The sequence below is a fragment of the Pomacea canaliculata genome, linkage group LG3 (assembly GCF_003073045.1).
Source record: "Pomacea canaliculata isolate SZHN2017 linkage group LG3, ASM307304v1, whole genome shotgun sequence".
NCBI classification, from domain to species: domain Eukaryota; kingdom Metazoa; phylum Mollusca; class Gastropoda; order Architaenioglossa; family Ampullariidae; genus Pomacea; species Pomacea canaliculata.
Window position 1 is genome coordinate 27474166 of NC_037592.1, and position 23577 is coordinate 27497742.

Consider the following 23577-nt stretch of genomic DNA (forward strand, 5'->3'; position numbering starts at 1 on the left):
CTGTGGTAGAAACAAAAATTACTAAAAAATTTTGCCCCTCAAGCCTTAAAAAATGTGGATATCGCATAACAATCCCCTAACCAAGTATGCTACCGAGTCTTTAGAAAGGGATGTATCGCCCAATGACCAGCGCCATTGCCAGTAGTATCTCAACGGGGAAGGTCATGTTGACTGCGACGTCTCCCGGAGTCTGGCGGTTGAGTTTGCTCGTCACGCAGGAGACCGAGCGAGAGTGGGATGAGCGGGTGCAAAGTGGCAGACCGCTGAAATAGGGCTACGGCCTTGGCGGACCCACCATTTGAGTTCCATGTTAAACGGAGTCCGTGACGACACCTCCGTTAATGCGCGCTCATCTGCCACGGTTGGGACCATCATCTCCTAAAACATCATCAGCCGCTTCCCCTACCCTACCCCCTACCTCCTCCTCCCAGACCGCTGATGAAAGCCAGCAAGCTACAGAGTGCGGGGCAGGACTCTGTGTGTGTGTGTGGGAGAGGAGAGAATGTTGTAACAGACCGTTATTATCTTCGATATCCTCGCTGCGCTGTGATTGTAAAAGCGCCGGGAGTTTGTCGAGGTGAACGTCTAATGACGCCTTTCAAACCGTGCTGGCGTTCACCGGCCAGCCTGTCCCCGCGTGTCATTTGTGTGACGTCGCACGCGCACATCACTCTCCAGAAAAAAAGAAAGTCCCCCTCCCCCCTCATACCCCAGATCCCTATGAGCTTGCTATGAATGGCAGGCAGTGGTTATAAGGAAAGATAATGGCGGTCCGCTACGCGTGGCGGAGCATCGGCCGTATAACATGGCGGACAGAATTAGCGACCGTTACCCCCCCTCGCTCGATGAGGCGAAAGCAAGGGCCCATCACTCCTACCATTCGCAGTATGCCATTGGAGAGCATTTAAATAGTATATGCATTGTGTACTGAAGTCTGTAGGGAGGAATATAAACACAAAAGAAGCGAAGAGAGAAAAAAAAAGGATTGAAAAAAACCAAGAATGAGGAAGAATTAAAATAAAATTGATAAAATAAAACAAAACACACAGAATTCCCAGAATAACTTCTTCGTCACAAAAAAGTATGAACAATAATTACAGTTAACAACCGCATACATCTGAATAATAGCTGAATTTTGTTGCGCTTTGACAACAGCAAATGTTCAACTTCCCATTTAGTTTAAAAATGAATACTGGATTCACGCATAATTTGGTTTTCAATTGCAAAAAGAAGGTACGAGGCAAAGGAATTAACACGAAGAAAAGGAAAAATTAGAGGAGAGGGTGATGAAGAAGAAAAAAAAAGATGATGAAAAGGAAGACTATTACGACGAAAAGGAGATGCAAGCCAGAGAACAAGCATCAAAGGGGGATGTGTAGTGCTTTTCCACGTTGGAAGGACCGCACTGCAATGCAATGAGAAGAATGCACTCCAAAGAGAAATTACATTGAGGCCGCTTCCGCTGATTTGCAAATTTATGCTCGAGACAAACTACCTCTGCTTTTCCAGAGAGGAGATTTTAACGCTAACTAGTTGGGGGGATGGGGTAAAAAATGCGGCACTGTGCAGGAAATTGGCTGAGAAATCTAAACAGGAAGAAGGCTAGAAAGTTCTGGGCTGCTCACTGTGGGGCAATGAAGATTCCTGTTGCCTTGCTTGGGTAACTCGCCGTTTACATTTCTTGCATCTGGCAGTGTGTCTGCACGCGCATGGAGATATTCTAGTTTACTCGAAATGCAGTTTTTTTAAAATCTTACTTTAAAACTCAGATGGTTTTAAGAATTACCTATTACTTTTATTAAAACATTACATTAGACCTTTCCCTGCATTTAAACAGGACTAACTCATTTGCTTGATTTCTACATATTAGAGGATCCCGCATACATCAGCCTTAACAACTTTCAGTGACACCTGTTATGACTGGTTTGTGGCTCAGCATACTGTTATTCCCCTTAATCCTCGTGAAAATCAGATGTACAATGCGTGAAAGCCATTCAAAACAGATCAAGTCTGAACGATACGAGTTATCAAACTAAAAAGATTAAGGAATTTTCCAACGGTTAGAAACATCTGCAGGAGTACACAGACATAAAGGAATAAATAAATAATAAACAAATAAAATACCGGCGAGGAGGTTCCGTTTCATCAACCAGTCAAGTCGGTGAGGGAGATAATACAATGAAAGGCGATCAACACGCAGCGCCAGCCTCTCTAGCGCGTGAGATCGAACTGCTGAATGTTTATTTCAATAATTCACCAGGACGTCAGATTCCGCAAGCACGTCAACGACAGCTGCGAAAAGATGGCGGAGGTATGAAAAATAAACATGTCTTGAGGTTATTGACTCGCAGGATACTTGTTACCATGGAATCGAACTAATGCATGACTGTCACATAAGCTTGGCAAAGTCAGTGAAGTGGAACTCATTAATTGTACGGGCTGGAAACCACAGACTGGAGAGAGAGATTAACTTTAAATGAAGAGGAATGTAATAATTCTTTTTCACTTTGTATAGCTTGAAAGAAGCGTTGAAGAGACAACCCACACCCAGTCTCTCTCTCTCAAACAAACACACAGGTGCACGCATGACTAGCCGCACATTGATTCCCCGGCTCCTTCATTCTGCCCTCGTCTGCCATGGGATCTCTGTGCGTCACCCAAGACCTGCACAGAGCTTGTCGGGCCTGTGCTTGCTATGACTAAAATAATTGTCGCTTCCAAAACTGGTGTTCCCACAGACAGCTCGGCCATTATTTGCTCTCCGAAGAGAGGCCAAAGACAATATTTACACGAATCTTGGAGTATTAATCGCAACCCTGTCGGTTTTCATTAAATCATGCGCAGCCTCCGATAGCTGGGTCTGCAAGAAAACAGAAATTATGGGACTTTGATAAGAAGAAGAACAGACAGGGTACCATATGTGAGTGCGTGCGTGTGTGCGTGCGTACGTGTGTGTGTGTGAGTGAGTAAAAGAGATAGAAAGGGAAAGAGATAAGGTAGGATATCGAGCAGCAGACGGTCGAAAACATAGCTACACGCTTAACTCAGTTTTTCACTTCCATATGTGAATCGCCCATTAATAAAAAAAAAAAGCTCGGACAAACAGCCTGACACTCTTGTGGAACGACTTCTTCTGACGAAGGATTCAACTGGCAACTCCACATGAACCTTGACCTCGTCCAACAGGTTGAAGCTTAAAGGATATTTTATTAAGAGATTTGTGAAAGGTCACAGAGAAAGTAAATGACATCTTTAATGGTGGCCAAAGAAAACAGCAATCGTAATGTGTGTGTGTGAATGAGAAAGATAACAGAAAGTCGATAAACAAGACAGTTATGTCAGTAAATCTCACGCACGATGCATCCCCGAGAAGAAGCAGCCTAATGTGTCCTCGTGTTTGGCTGTAGGAGGCACAGACCCTAGCATCTCACGGAGGATAGCCACAGGACTGCAATCAGTTTTTTCAGATTAGCCTGATGCATCCTTATTTTCACCATTATGCAAGGATTTTCTCCTTAATTTCAGAAGGCGACAAGCGCGTGGTTGAACTGGGTCAGCCTCGTCCAGTAATTTTCCGCCGGGCAGCCATCCCGAGAGGTGGCGCTGAGTGGCGCACAAATTGACAATATGGCCGCGGACAATGAGCTCGCTGGTGACCGTTCGTATCGGTAAATACATACAAAGCACGACAGTCACACGATCGAGAGATTTGTTGCAGGGAACAGGAAGGAAGCACACGAGAAGAAATCCATGGAAACAAGAATTATCTCGTGCGGGCAGGCGACAAATAGTGCGTGAGAGTGTTTACTGTAGGTGTGATTCTTGTCTTTGTCGGTTCTGGATTACTGGAGACAGCTCACAGAAAAAAGTGTGGCACATGCCTAATCGACAACAAAGATGATCTTCATTGGATTAACCACTTATTTATCCGAGAGAAATGAATGGGAGAAAGTCTACTTGCTTTAGTTGGTGTGAGTTGTCGCCCCATACCTGGAGTGACTAAAGTAGGTAAAACGAACACCTACACCCATTATTATTGCACTAACGATCACTAGAAATTTTACGAAAGATCAAAACACATTATATAAATACATAGTATTGTAATTTAGCTATCATATCTCGCTCTGTCATTCTATGAAATTAATGGGTAGACACCCTGCCGGCTCTGTTTAAAACAGATTAGCCGCCATCTTACCACTCACAAGTTGTTTCAGTATTAGAGACGTTCAGCCATTGTATTTAATAAGTTGTCAGTTTTAATATTAAATTTGTTTTCACATGATCTATCTTTATTCTTTATTTCAAGACTTGGGAGGTCAGTCTGTTCATGCTCCATGCTAGTTCACATGACATTACCAGGGGTAAAATGGCTGCGTGGTGGTTTAGCAACTCAATCAGGAGTATCTATTAGAGGAGTGGTATGCAACGATTAATGGACTTGCACAAAAAAACCTCTCTACCTGAAGGGTGACTGGTGCGGGAATGAGTGAGTAGGTGAGTGAGTGAGAGAGGTTTCGAATCTCTGAAAAGAAATGTCATCAAAAATGAGAAGGTTACACGAAATCATCCACTCGCACGTGAAGGATCTATATTTCCACGCTGCACGCGGACAAAAACAAAGGCGACACTTCACCTCTTCCTTCATCTTCCCAACACTACCGAGCAGCCTTCGTAAGAGGGTGGTTACCGTAAATCGTCGATAATCTATCATCGCTTCATGGTGCCTGATCCACGCCATTCGCGGCACAATGCCACTTGGTTTCATTCCCGAACGAACACCATGCTCACTTGGCTCTATCCGGAAGCGAGACAAAAGCAACATGGGCGAGGGCAGGGATCGATTCGCCCATGTACCTGCAAGCCCGGTGTCTAATTCTGACACATCAATCACTTTAATTGGCGACGGGCCAACAAAAGAACAAACACCTTGCTGTGCCAGAGGTGTGAAATATTGGAACTTAACACGATCTTTGCGCGCTTTCTAGGACAGACAAGGTGGTGAGAAGGCTAGCTGTGCTGAAGCCACCGCCTTGGGAAAGAGACCTTAATCCTGTTCACTCTCAGGTGTATGCTTATTATTGAAACTACGTAAGGATAAAATGTTTCTACCTGAAAAACATGCATAATTAAATTAATTAAAGACCATGCAACATTAATTACAAGCCGAAAAATTCAACTTTTGTCATTTCTGTTAGTTTCACCTATAAAGAAAAATCACACTTGAAACATTTCATTTACTAATGGGCTCAAGAAGCCGTATCATGCCTATAAAGCGGAATGGCTGTAGGGAATAGGGATGAAGGTGGCTCTTTTAAAGGAGAAAAAGGGGGCCAAGGGATGGGATCAGAAGGACAAGAGGAGCGCCCATGACGATGAATTCGACGCACAAACGAGGAAAAAAATCTTGACTCTGACCATTAGTGTTCAAAGCTCGTTAGATTGTGGGAATCTTTCTGGATGACTTGACATCGATGATGTGTGTGAGCACGCTTCGCTAATCTACAATTTCACGGAGAAATAACGGTCTTTTTTTTCTTTGAAAAACGTCCCCCACATCGCTGTGACCCCCCAAAACATTCCTCGGCCCACTTTGACCTCCGAACGCCACTCATTCTGTAGGGGACCAGGCTAATGATGAAATTGGTCTAGAACATGCCTGTTTACAAAAATCGAGAACAACCTCTCTCAAAACATTTGATCTTATCTGCAGACTATTTTATATTGTGGACCGCATTGAATGTCGTTGCTTCCTTTTGTTTCTCCATCCCACGCAAGCTACTTGTGCAATCAACAGTCTAAGCAAGGAGCCAGCAATCGATTCATTCAATTTTACTCTAAATTTGCGAATAAACGAATTTCCCCTTTTTTCCTTCTCCATCGCGTTCCTCTTTTAATTTTGCATCTGAGATTAAAAAAAAAAACAAACTAATCCAGTTAACCTGACTTGGAGATCTGCCGAGCAGAGGCCTCGTCAGCAGCTCGGTTAGGGTCCTCGAGGTTTCCTCAGACACCCGTGGAAATCTCTTTAAAACACACTCCAGCCAAGATATAGCGCTCTTTGAAGCCACGTATAGCAAAGTTCGGCTCATTTACATTCGTGTATTGTGCGCTCGGCAAGATTAGCTCGGTAGCCCCATGTGATGGGTGCTGACGAAAGACTAAGCCTGAAAAGATGGCCCCTGCTAGAAAAGCCCTTGTAAAAGTCTCGTGAATCAAGCTGCTGCTCGAGATAAGGAAGTGCAAATTTCCCTGCATGATGTTTTGATCAAATGCACGCGCATGCGAGAAAGAGAATGAGGGAGGCAGACAGACAGCAGGACCGGTTGTGTTAGTGAAAAAATTTCTCACCCTCCTTCCTTACCTTGTTTGTTACCTTAACCCAGAAAAGCCTTTCATTTGGGAGGGATTTAAAATAAAGAAATGTTGTGGAGAGAAGAATGGTGCTTTGAAACAATTGATTATTTGAAAAAAGTGCAAACACTGATAGGGTTCTTCTTCAATGGTGACAAGTCCAAGTTTTCGTATGCTTTGTAATACCAGACCATACGACCATAATAACATCTCTTGAACAAAGTTGCCGAGAATTGTCGTAAGCTTGGCTGGTCGGTAACGAACAAAAATGATTTCTTGGTGCAATCATTGAAGCGAAGAGGGGTGTTTCTGAATTGCCAAGATTCATTTTATTCAGGACATTAAAGTCTTGAAGAACGAGTATTTTTTCAATTTCTTGCCGTCTTTCTTCACATCCTTGCTTCACTAAATAGTGTGTTCTAACTACCCGGTTAGGTTCCCTTTAAACTGTTCTGTCCTATGCTTGCGACATGTTTTGACATCGAACCACCCCTATCACCTCTCTCTTGAACAAAGGTCAAGTCATTGTCTGTGTCCCTCCCTACTGTAAAAATATATGCTACTCTCCCCTCGCCCGACAAACACGAGGAAGGGGAGGTTGGTGTAGGAAAGAAAGAAGAGTATTCACGACGACTACCCATGGAATGGGTACGGGGCTGGTTCCTTTTAATTAAAGGTTGACCAGTCAAGAAACACTGATAGCTGGGCGATCATAGGATGAATGGCTGGCTCCAGGGCCATAATTATCCGGATGAAGCTTGTGACACCGACAGCATGAGATGTCATCGTCACGAGGGCCTAGGCTTTATCTTCGCTGACTGAGCACGTTAAATACAGTGAATGAAACACTGGCACAGTTCATGCCTGTGCTTGTCGACAAGACAATTCCATGTACTTGGCACCAGTAGTTGTAAGAAGTTAGAGACTCATTAGTTAGGAAATATTTTTGCAAACCCACGTGATCTGAAAATAATAAGATATGATTACGAGTATTACAGAAAGGGGACACCACTGCACTTTATCCTAGGCAAACAGAACAATAAAGAAAGGAAGAAATGAATAATGCAATACTTTTCTCACTCTCCTTTTTACTCCCCTTATCGTTCTGCGATTTTAAAATATTTTATACCGCGGCTGACTTTGCTTTTAATGTGCAGAAGAGATGAAGGGAAGGGAATACAATGATTGAAATTGTCCCCACTGTCATAACAACTCTTGACAGTGATGGAAACGGGGAAGAAGCAGAATCAGATTTCTAGCCCCCTGGGACCATCATAATCATAAGACGAGTGAAACGAAAAGTTTGTCTTTTTGTCTGCGTGCACGTTCGAGGTTTCTGTGAATCCAGACGGATCTGGCCAAACAAGTCTTCAAAGGCTTCAAGAGGACTGCCGTGCTCCCCGCACACAATGAATTTCAGGTGAATATTTGTCTTTCAGCATGTCTTGTGGAAAGTTTGCACCTGTCTCAGGTAAGGTCTTTTGTGAGAACTGTGATGTTCGTCGATCACGCGTGACAAGTGTCTATGGCACACTCAAACAAACAGATTGAAGAACGGGAAGAAGTTTATTGCGTGGACATGAAAAGGTATGTACATCTCTATTCACATGCGCGCGCACACACACACAAACACAACAAACCCATACACTCTCTTTCTCTTTGCCCATCTCTCTCTCTCTCACATTCTCTCAGTCAAAAAACATCACTCTAGAGAGATTCCCAGCAAAGCTTTAGTCACTTTGATCCCTTCCGACCTTTACCTGTACGCAACATCAAAGCAAGCGTTATGTCGCCGTGCCTTGAAACCCTTGTCCTACCTGAAGCCACAAGAGACTGCAGTTTGTTTCCCTTTTTTGTCAAGGGAGACAAACCAGCGCTGCAATCCGATGGCCTTCGCGTGTCAGACCAGAAAGCCTACTCAGGTCGTTGTCCAGGTTATTAATGCCGTCCTTTTGTCGTTCACATCGTCGATGCAAACCAATCGTTAGGAAACGACAACAAAGCTGCACGTCACCAACTTCAAGGGGCCGACTGCTGTGACGAGGAGCGCGGAGCGCGAGGTAGTGACGTGGAGAGCCTTACAAGTAGATTGGAGGATTGGATCACTCACGTGACCACCTGTGACGTTCGCGAGCCTCGCGTGTGAGCAGCGCTCACATCTTGCTGATCCACGTAGCTGTCTGGCATTCGCTTCGTATCGTAGTGACATGGTCGAGTAAATGAATTGAAATTGTGAAAATGGTGTTTATTATTGGAGTTGGGATAATCTAGTCCGTCCTCATCCAATAAAATCGTGAGGTCAAAGTTGGAGATATGTTCTGAATATAATTACTAAGAAAAAGCGGAGTATTGTAATATATTTTCCTCTTGCACAATGAGAGTTAACACTTCACTAACTAGTCGTAACACAGACACGCGCACACACAAACACACAAACAACTAAAAAATAAGATACAACTATGGAAAAAAAAAAATAACGAAAGATGATAAAAATGGACGGCTTTCACAAATGTATTACATATCCTGCTAGGATTACAAAGCAGAAAAGCAATTTTCTTTAAAGGCGACATCGCATGTTAAAATCTGAACCACATTCATTCGGAATGAAATTTTTTCCAGAGCTTTATCATGTTTTAAATTATATGTCAAAATCTAATTTTGCCATCATTTCGTCAACGCGAAGTTTTCTAAGCCGACTTGACAGGAGTACGCAAATAATTTAAGCTTCTGCTTGCGAAGTGAAGTGCACTAGTGGAACCTATGGGTCAAAAAGTGAACATCTCACTCCATCAACATAGGACAGATAAGCAGCCAGCCATCCAGCCAGCCAGTCAGATCCAGAAGAACAGAGAACTCTTTGCAAAACTGAGAGCACGAGTGACAGAAACAGTTAAAAATGGAGGAAAACAAAGCGAATAGAACGAAAACATTAGCCTAAAGAAAAAAAAAAAAAAGATTGAAAGAGAGATAAAGCAACTATGGAGGAGATAAATGCGATGAAAAGCCGAGAGACGGCCTCTCGGTCTCGCAATCGCCCAAATCGTTAGTAGGTTAGGTCGTTTTCATCGCCATTTTCAATTACATTTTCTGCCCCGTAGTTTAGAAAAGTCGCGATGCTTTGCCATAAGTATAAAACTCTCCAACTGTCTCAAGGGGAACAAATCACTAGACTGTCCTGCGACAGAACGCATTAAGAGGATGCAATGTCAGCCACAGCGCATGCGTAAACGTCTCCGGACCTACAGCCATGACTACGCAGACAGAATGGTAGACAAGGATATATTTTTAGCGGCTACAGAGTGGTTCCTGAGACACAATAATTTAGGTCGTTGAAATAAATGTTGCTTAAAAAAATGATTAATTACTTATGTGTACAATTACAACAAATACTTGTTTTCTTCTGTTGTAATATTTGAGGATGTGAACAGACGGAGTTTGGCCTCATCGCCAGTCCATCATGAGACCTGATATCACTGTAAATTTCAACAAAAAATAAGAGATGTAATCAAGGGGGAAAGAAAGAAAGAAAGAAAAAAAAAAGAATAAAAAGAAAGTTCAGGCAAGGGACACGTAGATAATTGCAAGTAACGAAGTTCTGGAAAAGAAGAGCACAAAGCCTTCTAAACAGCTAAACCTGTTTTTTTTTATGAAGGTAAATTAGTGTGTCGTCTTTTGAGCGCGATTCGTATAATCCACCCGGAGATTCATTCCAGTTGCAGTGACGAATCGCTCTCTCATCGACAAGGGCGTGGCTTACTGCTTTTCGGGACGAAAGATATCTTTGCCTTAGAATGGGAGTTAAAAAAAATCCCTTGAACACTTTAACAACGGCATTTATTCCAGGGGCAGTTTCTACAGGACCGATACATTTTCTGCGATTTTCGACCTAAAACCTTTCCATCAACTTAATGTTTTCTCATTATGAGAGGAATGCTGGCGCCTGGGGGGTCCAAAGCTATTTAATATGTTAGGACGCATGTAACACAGGCAAGATGAAGTATTCGTCCACACGCCATCTTTATTCTCCTTGCATAAGTCAATATTTTAAGAAAAGAGAGACAGAGAGACAACAGGAGAAGAAAGACAGAGGGAAGGAAGTTTAGTGAGTGAGAAGATGGACGGTGCTATTTAAGATTTACCAACCGGAATTTATGATGTAAGTGAAGAGAAACCGATGTACATTTGTACATCATACCAACAAGTTTAAGTGGTTTTAATAGCCTGTCAATAACATAATACTAGAGAATATCAATAAATTAGTTTTTTTCGGTTTTCATCTACCTCACATAAGTCTGAAACTTCCAGGTGAATAGCCTTTTGAATTTATGCTTTCTATAAAATGAAACAAAAAGCTATCAGGAAGTAGCCGTCTTCTTGCACTCAGCTCCTGAGAGCTAGAAATGATATGACAATATATATATACACATATCCGCCATCATAAACTAAAAAATGCCTTTATGAACTAAAAGAAATGCTCACAAGAAAAAATGTCTACTAAGCTAAAAAGCAAGTCTTTTTTTTTCTTTTTATTCTTCCATTCTTTGTCAATAACCGAACGAAGATCAAACACTGCTATGAAACTTTATAAAGAATGCTGGAGAAACAAAAGGAAAAGGAGAAAAAAAAAAGGAGAAGAAGGTACAGGCGGAGAAGAACTCCTAACATGAATTGCAAATGAGGAAGGCAGGCAAAGGAAAGAAGTAGGGTGGGTGGGGCAGTCAGAAGTCCGATACTTTCCCCTGATCTATGCGCACCTCTGGAACCATCTTGATAACGGCTCCCCAGGCAATAGCCAGTCTTCAGGGGGCGATTCACGAAGCGGGGAAGGCAGATGACTCCGACGATTCTAGCAATGGATTCCGGGCCAGGACAGATTTTTATCCCCACAATTTCTCATTTTTTTTACCCTTGCAGCAAATGAACGTGCCTTGAGCTTGCTTGATTGGGAGTTCGATGTCACTAGGCGGGCCTGCTCGCCGCTTGGCAAGTTTACGGGAAGAAAATATGTGAGTCAGACGAGTTATTCCCTCCTTCCCATCATCACCCCCCTTCCTTTCCCTTGTTTGTTTCAGCCGGCTTTCCTCTTTAATAGTCATCGAAGTGTAATTTAGATTCTACCATTGGGATCACGATAAGGCCATTTCAAACTTTAATAGTTTCTCACCCAAACCTCGAACAGCCACACGCATAAGTCATCTCGGGTGATAGGGGTCCGTGGGGTGGTCACACATTACAAAGAGATGTGTGCAAGAAGGTGGAGAATCGTTATAAAAGGGACGAAGGGAAGGAGGGTTCTCAGCGAATTAAACAGAAGACTACTCGAAGACATATTCCATTTTCAGAGAAACCGGACTGAAATCGATGTAAAACCCCACTCCTTTCAAAGGAATGGCCAAGCATTCATATGCAAAGAAAGGTTCCATCAGCTCTATACTCGGAGGGTTTGCCAAAGAAGGAGGTAAAAATATCCGTTAAAGTTAGACTATAAAGAAATAAGAAAAAGTGAGATTCTATGAAAAAGATATGCAAGGCCAAAAAAGTTTCCATTTACCACACAAAAAAGAAAAACTGTCTTGATTTTGAAAAGTAACAATGACCCTTGCTCGCCGAAAGTTTATGTACGACACCTGGCTGTATATCTTTTTTGCAGTCAAAGGAAATTGGATGTTTAAAAACTAATGTTCAGGTTTATTAACAGAGATGAACATTGGCACTGAATTCATCAAAATTACTTTGAGGTCCTCGGTTCCAAGCCAGCCGCTCCTTGTGACTGGGAGCCCGGTGACTAGCGAGGGCAAAATACACCATCGTGACATAGAAAACCTATATGAAGACGAAGAGTTCTCTCAAAGCAAACACAAGAAGGCTGTGTTCTCCAGATTTCGATCGAAACCTGTCTGACACTTCACAGTGGTCTAAGCCGCCACTGAACAGTTCACATGACCACATGGCGCCTGTCTGACAATAGCCTCTCAATGCTGATTAAAACTTTCTTCCAATCGACCTTCACTTTAAGGGAACAAAGACTTGATCCACATGTCTCGTCCTACTTTGGCCTTACTCCCTAAGGAGGATCAGTGATTCAGCAAGGGAAAAGCTGGAATAAAACTTATTCTCAACAGTAGATATCTGTTATCTATTTTTACCAGTAGTTTTTACATGAGACTGTGAAGAAGAAACTATGGTGAGATTAATCTCCTTCCTGCTACTGGCCTGGCAGGACATGTTACAGGCTGCATTACAAAAATCAGAAACTTAAAGGTGATTACATTGTTATATACACAGAAATTTGTTAGTCTTTTTTTACAACAATTTATCATTATACATTATTAATTGTACACCATATAAATGTTTAAAAAGTCCAGTGTTTTAATTTTCTTGCAGCAATCAACAGTATTTCGCTATAGACTGTACTTGCCGAGACAAGGACAAATTATGCATTAACTATTTATGGAGGAGAGATTAATTGAGTAATCGCACAAGGTCTCGAAGTTTTCGGTGCTGCTAACAGGGTTCACAACCGTGGAGCTAGACGGAAGACCGACAATTCTAGCACCTAAAGAAGCGTAGAAAGATGTCTGAGTATCTCAGCCCCGGGCGGGTCTCCAAAGGGCCTGGCATTAGAAGAGGAGTTAGTACTACATGCGAGGGTCCATTAGAAGTGGAGGTAGAAAGTAAAGAAGACGTAAAGAGGACGTCAGGAGGACGTAACATATGTCGAAGAACCCGGAGAAGAAAGTGCTGTGAAGAAAGCAGACCGAATGGCTGATGTCCAGCTACATTTGTAACGTTTATCTGAATGAAAGCAGTGTGTTTGATTTTGTGTAGTTATATTAAAAAATTAGAATTTTAAAATTTGTCGTTCATAACCTCAGGAAAACGGAATTCCAAGTTGTCACTTCTGCTTAAGTGAATAAATGGCTACCTACGGTCTTTGCTGCTTAAGAATTTAGTTTTAAGCCCTCAAAATTATTTTACCTTAAAAATTAAAGTCTAGGATTCCGCACTATGGGGTTAGAGGGAAGAGGGAGGAAACCAGAGTACCCGGAGAAAACTTCCGACATCCAGCCCCGAGGAGAGGTGTCACATATATAAAGTATCCAGAGACGAGATCTGAACCCTGAGCCGTTCACTGCAGGGGTGACAACCGAGTGTGTGTTTTATCCACTACACTGCCGGAAGAAGAAGTGGTGGAGAAGAAGAATTAGAAATAAAGGAAGAGCTTTATTCTTTTCCTCTTTTTTTTCTCCGCATTAGCGCAATAGCAAAATCTACCCCATTCTTTGCCGTTAAGAGGAATTAATGTGAAGGATATGTGAGGCATGATACTAAGCTGAAAAAGCTCAGAAGAAGGAGCACACTGAGAAGAGATTTTTCTTGATTTCAAATTACTGAAGGAAACGCAAGACAAAGGGGGAAAAGTGCCAGTTATCTCCCATCTTTGTTTATGCCGCTGATCTGGACTTCGAGTTTTTTTTTTTTTTTGAGTCGAAACCTTTACTTAAGTTGATTTCCGAGTGCAGGTCACAGAAAAAGAACTTATAAATAGTTTTGTGATTTTAATTTAATTTAGTTCTTCCATCGACCTAAAATAGTTTCTAATACTGCTGTTCGCCTTTCAAGACAAGATTTGAAGTGAAAATGCAATTGTTAACTTTGCTTTAAGATATTGTAGAGAAATACATACATGGAGAATTTGTTTATTATTTCAAAAACCTTTTTACAAATTTACTAGGTATGCAATAGTTCACACAGTTTGCCATAAATTATCGATGTAGAGAATTAAAGAAAAACATTGTTTTATACTGAACAGCACTCATTCCACCGTTCTTTAATATCTAATTTAAAAAAAATGAAATCAACGTTTAATAAAAGAAATCGACATCTCGTTGAAATGTGATCAGCCCGATCATCAAGATGAAACGCTGAGAAAAAGGCGGCATTAACCCGGACTCGTTAAAAAGAAACAGAATATTTGGACAAAAGCCTGGAGAATTACTACATTTGACATGGATGGAACAAAAGCAACAAATGCAAATTGAAAGAAAAACAAGGCCGCTTTGGAGGGGGAAAAACAACAGCTTTTTCTCGGTGCCCGTTTATCTCCCCTCCTATTTCTCAACGGCTTACATCTCTCTCCCTTGTCAACGTCTCCATTTTTCAAGGAGAAAATCGCTGTTTAACTTGTCTCCAGCGGCAAAAGAAAACAGTCGGTCACGGGCGGAGGGACAGGATCGCTACAGCTTGTCAGTTCCCACTAAATCGAAGGGGCACCAAGGAGGAGGGGACTGGAACCCTCCTGTTGTTATGCGTCCCCTGGCCAAACACGCAAAAGCGTGGAAGAAGATTCTTTATCCTAGGCAGACCTTCAGAGCGAAACCGTTTGATGACTCCCTTCCAGAGGAGGATGGGAGGGCAAATTTCAAAAAAAAAAAAAAAATGATGATGATGTGCAAAGGATCTGCTAAGAGGCATGTTCTGCACTCAGATGGTCCTTGCTTGTCCATCTGGAGATTCGCTTGACTACAGATTCGTCGACATCCTATGGCGCGAACACGGCTTAGTCACGGGTGCTTGAGGTTAATTTTAGTTCACGAAGACGGCTCCTGCGGAGGAATACTGAGCGATGCCGAAAGGGGGTAGCTATGGAGTTCACGCAGCAGATTTTCGCGATGTCGTAGTTCGCTTACAGATCTCTTCTTTACCGAGGGAAAAAACCCAAGAAATTCTTTGCCCTCAGCTTCAAATATTCTTATTTCCAATTATCCAATATTTGTAAAACAGCTGTAAGGGAGGCAATGGCAGTTTGTCGCCAGAAGCTGCTGTCGGCGGAGGCTGAAATGCAAGAGGATTTGGGGCCGTTACAAGGAAACAAAAGAAGAAAACAAAAACAAACGCAACTCCCAGTGCAACCGTCGGCCCGCCCTTGCTGAAATCCCTCGCTAGAGCATCGCGCTTAACACTTAAAATTTGCATGCCACACAATTCACGAGAAAGTTGCCATCAGCACCTAAAAACTTCCTTTTCCCCTAAAACACCCAAATAAACTTGTTAGGGAAATGTTCCTGAGCATCCCCGGAGCTGCCATGCAAAGGGTAAGTGCGGTGCTCTGGAATCGACCTCGCAAATATTGGATCGGTTGTGGTCGTGCTAGAACGATGGCATTTTCCCTGCAAGCCTCGCATTCGATCTAGCTTCTGTTGCCGTTGATGGCAACGCCTTGTGGAAGAGCGACAACCCTTAACCCTACGCATTCTTCTGCCAAGTCTTGAGACAGTGGGGAAAGAAAAGGCGGTGGGAAATGGGACAGGGAGGAATGGAGATGGTGGGCGTAGGGGTGGGTGGGTGTGATGCCGACTCAGGGATGGAAAATGGGTGTCACGGGGAAAAATAATAACTCTTTTTTTTTACACCCTTAATTTTGCCATTTCCAACGAGGATTCGTGGGTGCTAACGCACGTTCTAGATCACATGACTAATCGGACAAGTGGCGGTGAGGAGCCGAGGAACGGGGGAAAAAAACCCCACAAAAAACCCCAACCCCAAAATAAAAAAAAAAATGTGCTGAAAGCGTCTCATCCGAGGGCTGAAAACACGAGTCGCGAGAGACTAATGGAGTAATTTGCCCCCCAGCTGCCAGGCTAACAATCATCTAAAGCGCGAGGCCGCCCATAAAAATATGCATTGTTTTAAGGCCGTGTGTTAATCAGAGCGTGTTCAGAGGAAAATGCTTTCTTCCCCGACATGCTTTTGCTTTCTTCTCTCTTCTTGCCAGGCATGTTATGCAATGGAGTCGAAAAGCAGCAAGAAATAGCAAAAGATTTGACACTGGCATTGAACCCCTTTTATGACAGTTTTAATAATAGAAGAGATAAGGTTTGGATATTTTTTTTTCAACACCCTTAAAAGAGCAAGTGAACAACAGAATGAATAAATGAAGATGCATTCTCACTCTTCGAAATTCTTTCTTTCAACTTACAGTTAAGCAAGCACTAACACTTGTTACAGCTTTGACATTTACTTTTGTAAATTTAACCCGAGTGCCCATGCTTGCTGGATGGCATGGTGTGTCGATGATGGAGGAGCTGCGATCAAACCAATTACATTTCCACATGACAAGCAAGGTTGCTTTTTCTGCCTCCTGTCAAATTTCTAATGTCCTCCCCCTCTCCAACAAATTATAAAACATAAAAACTTAATAAGAGGCGAAATTACAGTGGAGCTGTTCCCATGTCGGCGCAGTTCCGTTTCACAAAGCGCACGTGCGCTGTGCGAGCGGCTCCATGATTAGTTTGACGAAGCGGCACCAAAGGGGCGCGCATGTTCCCCCATGTCCTGCTCGCCCTGCTTATTGTCAGTTCTCCTTGCTTTATTTTTCTTTATTTTCTATCGTTTTCTGCCCTTCGAAATTTCATTCATCTCCCCTTCCTCCAAACGCGCTTACTCCCACACCCACTCACATACCATGGCACACATTCCCACACGCGAGGTCAAATTAACATCCTACTGAGCTCCCTTGACTAAAATATCTTTTAATCCCATCCTCCCCAAATGTTTTGAAATAAAGATATTCACTTAGGAAGTGAGCAGCGGTATGGTTAAATCCCTGAAGGTAGTACTAGGAGATTATTTCCGAAGTCAGTCCAGCAATTAACTGTTGTTCGGTTTACTCGGTTTCGATTTTGCAATCCCTAAATCAATTAGATGACTTATTCTCGAAGATTATCCCTAGAGAGTGAACGCTTGTTTCAGGGTTTCCCCAAACCTTACTTTAATGATAGTGTCATCGCAAAGGTCGTTGCCTCATGATTCATATTTCCAAGAATCCTGAAAACAAATCGATCACAGACTGAGCATGTTTGTTTACAAAGTTGAGTAGAAATCATCCTTCTTGCGTTTTAGCCCATGGCCTGTTGACCAGGGGAACAGAAAGCTTGTCAGGCCAAAGACAAGCACAGTAAAACAACAGTGTATATGCACTTCCTGCTCACAGCGTCCAGCTAATCCTTCACTCCTATGGACATGTCCCTCGGTTAGCTCCAATGATCAATCGTTCAAGCCCCCAACACCGACAGACGACCCCCACCTACACAAAAGTCTTATCAATCACAGGTTTGGGGCACGAGTGTTTCTTATGGTTGACATAACTGTCACGTGATGTGTGTGTGGGGTGGGGAGGGGAGAGGTGGAACCAGCGAGCGCATCCATCCAACCAGCGCAAAATGAACTCATGCAATTACCGGTGGAGCGATGGTACAGCAAATGAAGATCGCACGAGATGCTCTGTTCGAACTTTCAGTCACTTCAAAGGCGGTATTGGTGATGCTCAATCTGTTGATACGTAAGCAGCTGAGCTCAGGCACGTGAAGGGAGGAAAAAGTTAGCTAGGGATGGAGGGAGGAGACGTGGATCGTGTCATAACGTCCTCGTGCGTCCAAATGTCAATTACCCGTCATTATCCCAACGTGTGCATACGGCAGTCATTTTCGGCACCACGGTGCTGAAAGAGTGGGTAGGGTAGTGGGTAGGGGTGGTGGGTCCCTGTTTCTTTTATGTCCACCTCTGAGTGTTGGCTCGTGACAGGTTTACGAGATAAATCACTCGATGGCTAACGACATGGCCCCACACTCCTTCTTCAAAAGGGAAGCCACGCATGCGTGGATTATTGCAGTTTGATGGTCATCAAGGCACCTTGATCTGATTAGCCAGCCTGCCGCTGACTATAAATAAAACGTCTCCTTAATTAGTCGTTCTCCTTGGTCGCATTCTCATGTTATTTATCGCCGAATTATTTCTTTTTTCGTGGCAATAGGTAGGAGAATCAATGCTTGAACTGAGGTTCTGTTTGTTTAGTGTGTTCTGAGCCACAGTATGAAGCCCGTGAATTTCTGTTTATTTGCTCAGTTCTCGAACGTGTAATAAGAAGCTGCTCACACGGGTGTTTTGGTTTTACACCTTTCATGTTAATCCGTTAATACGATTGACCTCAGAAGAAGACCCACAGGAAGACCTACCTAGTCCCTAAGTTTCGAGACTGTGATTGCAAGATGATGGCATTAAAAAGTCGACCGTTATCAAAACAGTCGTGTGTGAGTCTGGTAGGACATCAGGTTGACCTTTCCGCCACATCCAGTATTAGTAGTGATGCATGTCTTCAGTTATGCCGAGAATTGTTTAAATATGTACCATGTATATGAAGGATGTGTCTCTCTACCATATATCAATCTCTATTGTTGTGTGCGCGAGAGAGAGAGAAGAGTGAACAATGATGACGTGCAGTGTGGTTGTCAATCTCTATCCTGTGTTCATAGTCATAATGTATCATCTGAAAAATGTTAAGCTCGCTGTCAACCTTTCTGTAATAAATGAGGATATGTGAAGTGCACTGACAGGCCCACCTAGAAATGCGCTGCTCCCGCCCATGTCCCACTATCCACCCCGTTCCCTATAAGCTCAGACGCTCATTAAACCAGGAACGCAACATTTTCATATCACAGCTGGGAACATCGTGCCTCTGTCCTCCCTGCAAGTGTTCCAGGCTTTATTCCCACTGATGGACTTCTGACGAGGCCCACTAAATCGAGCGTGAGGACCATTAGCGAGATGTTGTGTCCACGAGGTAGTTGACCTGGTCACCTGGAACCAATACACGAGGTCCTCACTCGACTCACGCCCGACTGTACAGCTCAGGCCAATGTCCAACCCTTCTGAGTGGCCAAGGGTGCTTCACATCGGTCTGGCTTAGTGCTATTTGTCTTCTTGATCCCAGGTCACTCAAAGGTCATCTCTCTCTCCTTTTCTTGACCGGGGAATTAACATTTTTTAAGAGTTGCGAAGTTTGAAGATAAAAACGCAATAAATCTTGGATGAGGAAAATGGTAAGACAATTAATTTTCAAAAAATTAAAACCTACTGAAAAACATTGTTATTATTATTTTGTTATTTTACTATTTTTTATTTCATTTTTACTGGAAGTTTTTGTTCACATCTGATTTCCCACTATCTTTGTGAATTATTTTGTCTTTCGTTTCTTAACTTTACAAATTGAAAACAAATTCTTGCATATTTACGCAATAAATCTTGCTGCGAGTTGCTTGCCAACTCGGTGTGAAATCTCAAACTCTGACAATGGCAGAACGAAGAGAAGAAGAGAAAGTAACAAGAAAATGAAGTGTGAAACTTGGCTCAGGGCATCCTTACGGACCTCACGGGCATGCGCACTCAGGCCGAAGCACAATGTCTTTGTCTTCTACATTATTTATGGGTTTTCAAAGCCGCAGTGACAGACTGGAGATCTTTAAATTAAAGTCGTTCTCACCATTAGACCAGAACACTCGCATTTTATTCCGAATGGCTTGTCACGAAAATGCGTTTCAAGGAAACCATAGATCCCTCATATTATTTTTTGGGGTTGAGATCATCTTTTTTTGCAACGTGTGTCAGGATTACAACATCATGGCAGGTGTGATGGTCGATGAGGATGTTAGGTAGAATTTACTGTATGACCATGACACCTCTTAAAGAGTTCTTATCAAAAATAATATATGTGTGTGTATGTGTGTGTTGTGATTATATTAAGGTGCATGCCTTCCTTTTTTGTCTATACCCTTTTCATATTTTCGCGACCTGTGGTTAGTATGTGAGCATGTCTGACCTACACCCAGCTTTGTGCACGCGCGTGTGTCGCACATGACATTTGCATGTGGAAAACATCTAAACTGCCATCAATAAATGCGACCAATTAGACTGAAATTACTGCATCTTTCCCTCGCTGATTTTTCCCGCGAACTTGTTTTTAAAAATAAAAACTCCAGGCAGCCAGTGCCGGTTTGTACTAATTATCTGTACACGTTCAACTCGCAAGCAGATCAAGTTCACCCTGTGCTTCTAATTATGTAGTTGCTAAAGGAAACTGGATTCCGACTGGAACAACCAATGCAGGTAAAACTGTTAGCAAAGACTCCTTTAATGGGAAGGACGTGCTGGAACTTGTCGTGGATATAAGGCTACTTTAGACCAAACAGTGAGAAAGGTTTGAAAAAAAAATGGAAAGAAAAGATGTAGAGAAATAAAAGACTGGTGGACTGAAGGACGGAAGAAAGGACGACAGAGAGGCTGGTAATGATGAAGAGTGTAAACCTTGACAGGAACAGGCAAGGCAAAGCGCTCGCTTCGCGGAACATTTCTGTCACGTGATCAACACATCAAGCAACATCGCGGACGCTCACGCATCCTACGAGAAAGGAATGGAGAAACATCGCGGATCGCAGTTTTTGAGGGCATAAATCAGTTTTTTCAAATGATTTGATTATTTTTCGTGAAAGATCATTTTAGCGCAGTTTTTCCATAAAGTAATTTGAAACAATTTTTTTTAAAGTGGAAAAAGCAGTTTTATTGCACTTTTCCGGGTTTATCGACTTTCCAATTTTTTTCCGCTTTGGGATAAGCATCACGCGAGGCAAACGTAAGAAAATTGATTTCAGTGTTCAGTCCCCTTAAAATATCTCTTATGTGAAACAAGATGTTATTTCACGGCATGTTACTATGATACTATGAACAAGAGAGAACAAGGGAACGAGAGAGAGAGAGAAGGATGAGGGAAAACGGCGAGAATAAAGAGAAGGAAAGACCTCGATCACTTGTTCTCAAATATCTAAAAAAATGTGCCATTCATGTACAAAGATATATTTAATAAAAAAAAAAACCACACAAAAAGTATACTTACTCCCACTTTCAGGCGGAACTTCTGCAATAGGCGGAAGGGCGGTGTCATCCTCACTACCACCGCGCCCGCTGTCACTGGTGGTGGTTTCGCCTGATGTAACGCTGTTGACGTCGTCGTGTGGGCTTCGTACCTGGTAAGAAAAACGAAAGAATATATCAACAACAGGCTGCATAGTTCGAGAAAAATAACAGCAAGAGATGTCCAGTATTGAGAGAGAGAGATAGACGGCAGCAAAAAATCATGTACATGGAGAAAGAGGGAAGAGACAGAAGGAAAGAAAATAAAATGGGATTATGGAGAAGGAAAAAAAAACTAAAAAGGAAATGGAATAAGGATGTACTGACGCAAAGAAGATGGAAAACATGAGGATGAACGATACTCAGCAGACTTTGGAAGAGAATCTTGCAAGAAGACGACGAAACAATGGTGACTCGTTTGATAAATGCTGCCAAGGAAGACTGCAATGCGCCGATGGTGTTTCCATGCATCATGCATCTTACTTTCAATCCAGAAAGAATGTAAAAACAGTTGGAAGATCGTGGCTGCGAATTACAGGCATGTGGAAAAAATGCAGCCTTGTACGCAGAAATCAGTTGCGGGGCTAACATTACGAAGACCTGGAAAATGTGATATGCGCGCGGCGGCGAAGTTCTCTGACCGTTGATTGACATAGTAATTAATTTTTTTCGCGAGGTTTCAAGAGTAGAATTTTGAGAGAGGGGTTCGTATTAGCGTCAGAGAGAGAGAGAGAATCGAGAATAGAATCATCAGTTTGAAACTGCATGTTGCCAATCTCCTGTGAAGTCACTTTCGAATAAATACAGGATCGTAATTAACATCGCATCCTGGCGATTGTGGATGAGGAGAGCATTTCAACCAAAAACAAGAGATAGATTGTTTTGAAAGAAAAACACCGATCACAGAGAAACACTAACTGCTACCAGTGATGTCAGAGAATGTTTACTTTAACGCCGGAGGTAGCGTGCAAGTAGTGTTGCCTGTTGTTGGTTGTCACGCTGGCTGTCAAACGAGGCTTAATGACCCTTCCTGGGTTACATAAACATTGGTCTGACCTTTCGTACATAAACATGCATGTACTTGCATGACCTTAGTTGTCTGAAATTATGGGCACTTTTATGTCCGGAATGGCAGTGCGACCTATTATTTCAGTCACCCAAGTGTACTTAGTGGCCAGTTCTGCAGACCTAGACTTATGGAATCTGTTTATTAAAATTCTAGCCTTGTAAGCTGTCACGGTGTGTGTCACCAGCACGTGCATTAACGGTGCTAAAAGAAAGCCCAACAACGACAACAATAGCTCTCGTTAAGCCAGCAGAGCTCGGCGACGAACACATTAGCGAAGGCATGGAGTGGAGAGGCCAGGTGAATCGATGTGATGGATACCTAATGGACTAACTCTAGGCACTGTTACTGCCGCTGGAGAGAGAGAGAGACTGAGGGCGTGGTCGGTGTGGTGGTCCCTGATACCAGCTGCAACACACCGACATGTCTGTGCTCCAGGGAGTGTACGAAGCAAGAACACAGGGCGCTGATCACGTGACACCACAGTTAAACGCTGTTTGCTCTTTTGTATCTGTCGGCAGCTCTGTTGTAGTCTCCTCCGGTGATGAGTAAGCCCCGGTCAGGTTTCAAAACCTTCTTCCTTATTATCATTATTCCCCAGGCGTCGCTAGAGATGACTTTTCTGCAAATACTTCTGCATAGTAGGCATATTTACATATTGCTGAAGAAACAGCGAGGTTAATGTTAAGTGCTTCTGACGTCACTGATAAAAACCGAGAAATTATTTGTAAATCAGTTAAACGAAGATAATTTAATTGTTAATTAGAGGAATAACGCAGTAACGTCGATACGAACAGAAGCCTAGTGAAAAACCGACCTTACAGGTCTTGTCTTCATGATTATTAAAATATTTTTTGGTGAGGAATACCGTGAAATATGACCACTACGACAACCGAAAACTGCCGCGACTGCTGACAGCACCACCATCATCATTACGACCACTCCCATCATCACCATCACACAGTAAAAACAAAGCCACTTGGTCTTTCCCACCTCCTATACCTTCATTGCACACTGACAGTTTTTGTATCACACGAAGTCGTTTCCGCTCACGATCCTTCCATCTGCCTCTTCCCCCTACCCCCAGGCCCCCTAAGTAACTACCATCCCTTGAAAACTCGTCCAGTCAATAAAAAACATGCATCAAAGCTATGGAACGGCACGTGATGATATTGAAATTCTCGCATCCATCCCTCTCTCTCTTTCTCTCAATTGTTTTCCATGTTGCTTATATATATCACGCTATTCAGGCCATTTAAGCGAACATCGTTTCAAAAGCTCTGCAAATAATTGATCATGACGACCCGGCCATTCTTGCGTGTGATATTTTCTATTGTCGAGGAATGGAAAGACCAATGGCGGGGGAAAAAAAAACCTTGGAACTTTTTTTCAACCAGTTTTATGGCAAATCGACATGG

General features: G+C 42.8%; 1 protein-coding gene across 1 annotated transcript in view; it reads right to left on the minus strand.

The window, feature by feature from the left end:
- LOC112558508 (protocadherin gamma-B1-like) overlaps positions 1–23577 on the minus strand; it is a 132949-nt gene that overhangs the window by 7385 nt on the left and 101987 nt on the right. Inside the window, 1 exon segment of the mRNA XM_025228983.1 lies at positions 21077–21206. Within this exon segment, the coding sequence (XP_025084768.1) occupies positions 21077–21206 (130 nt within the window).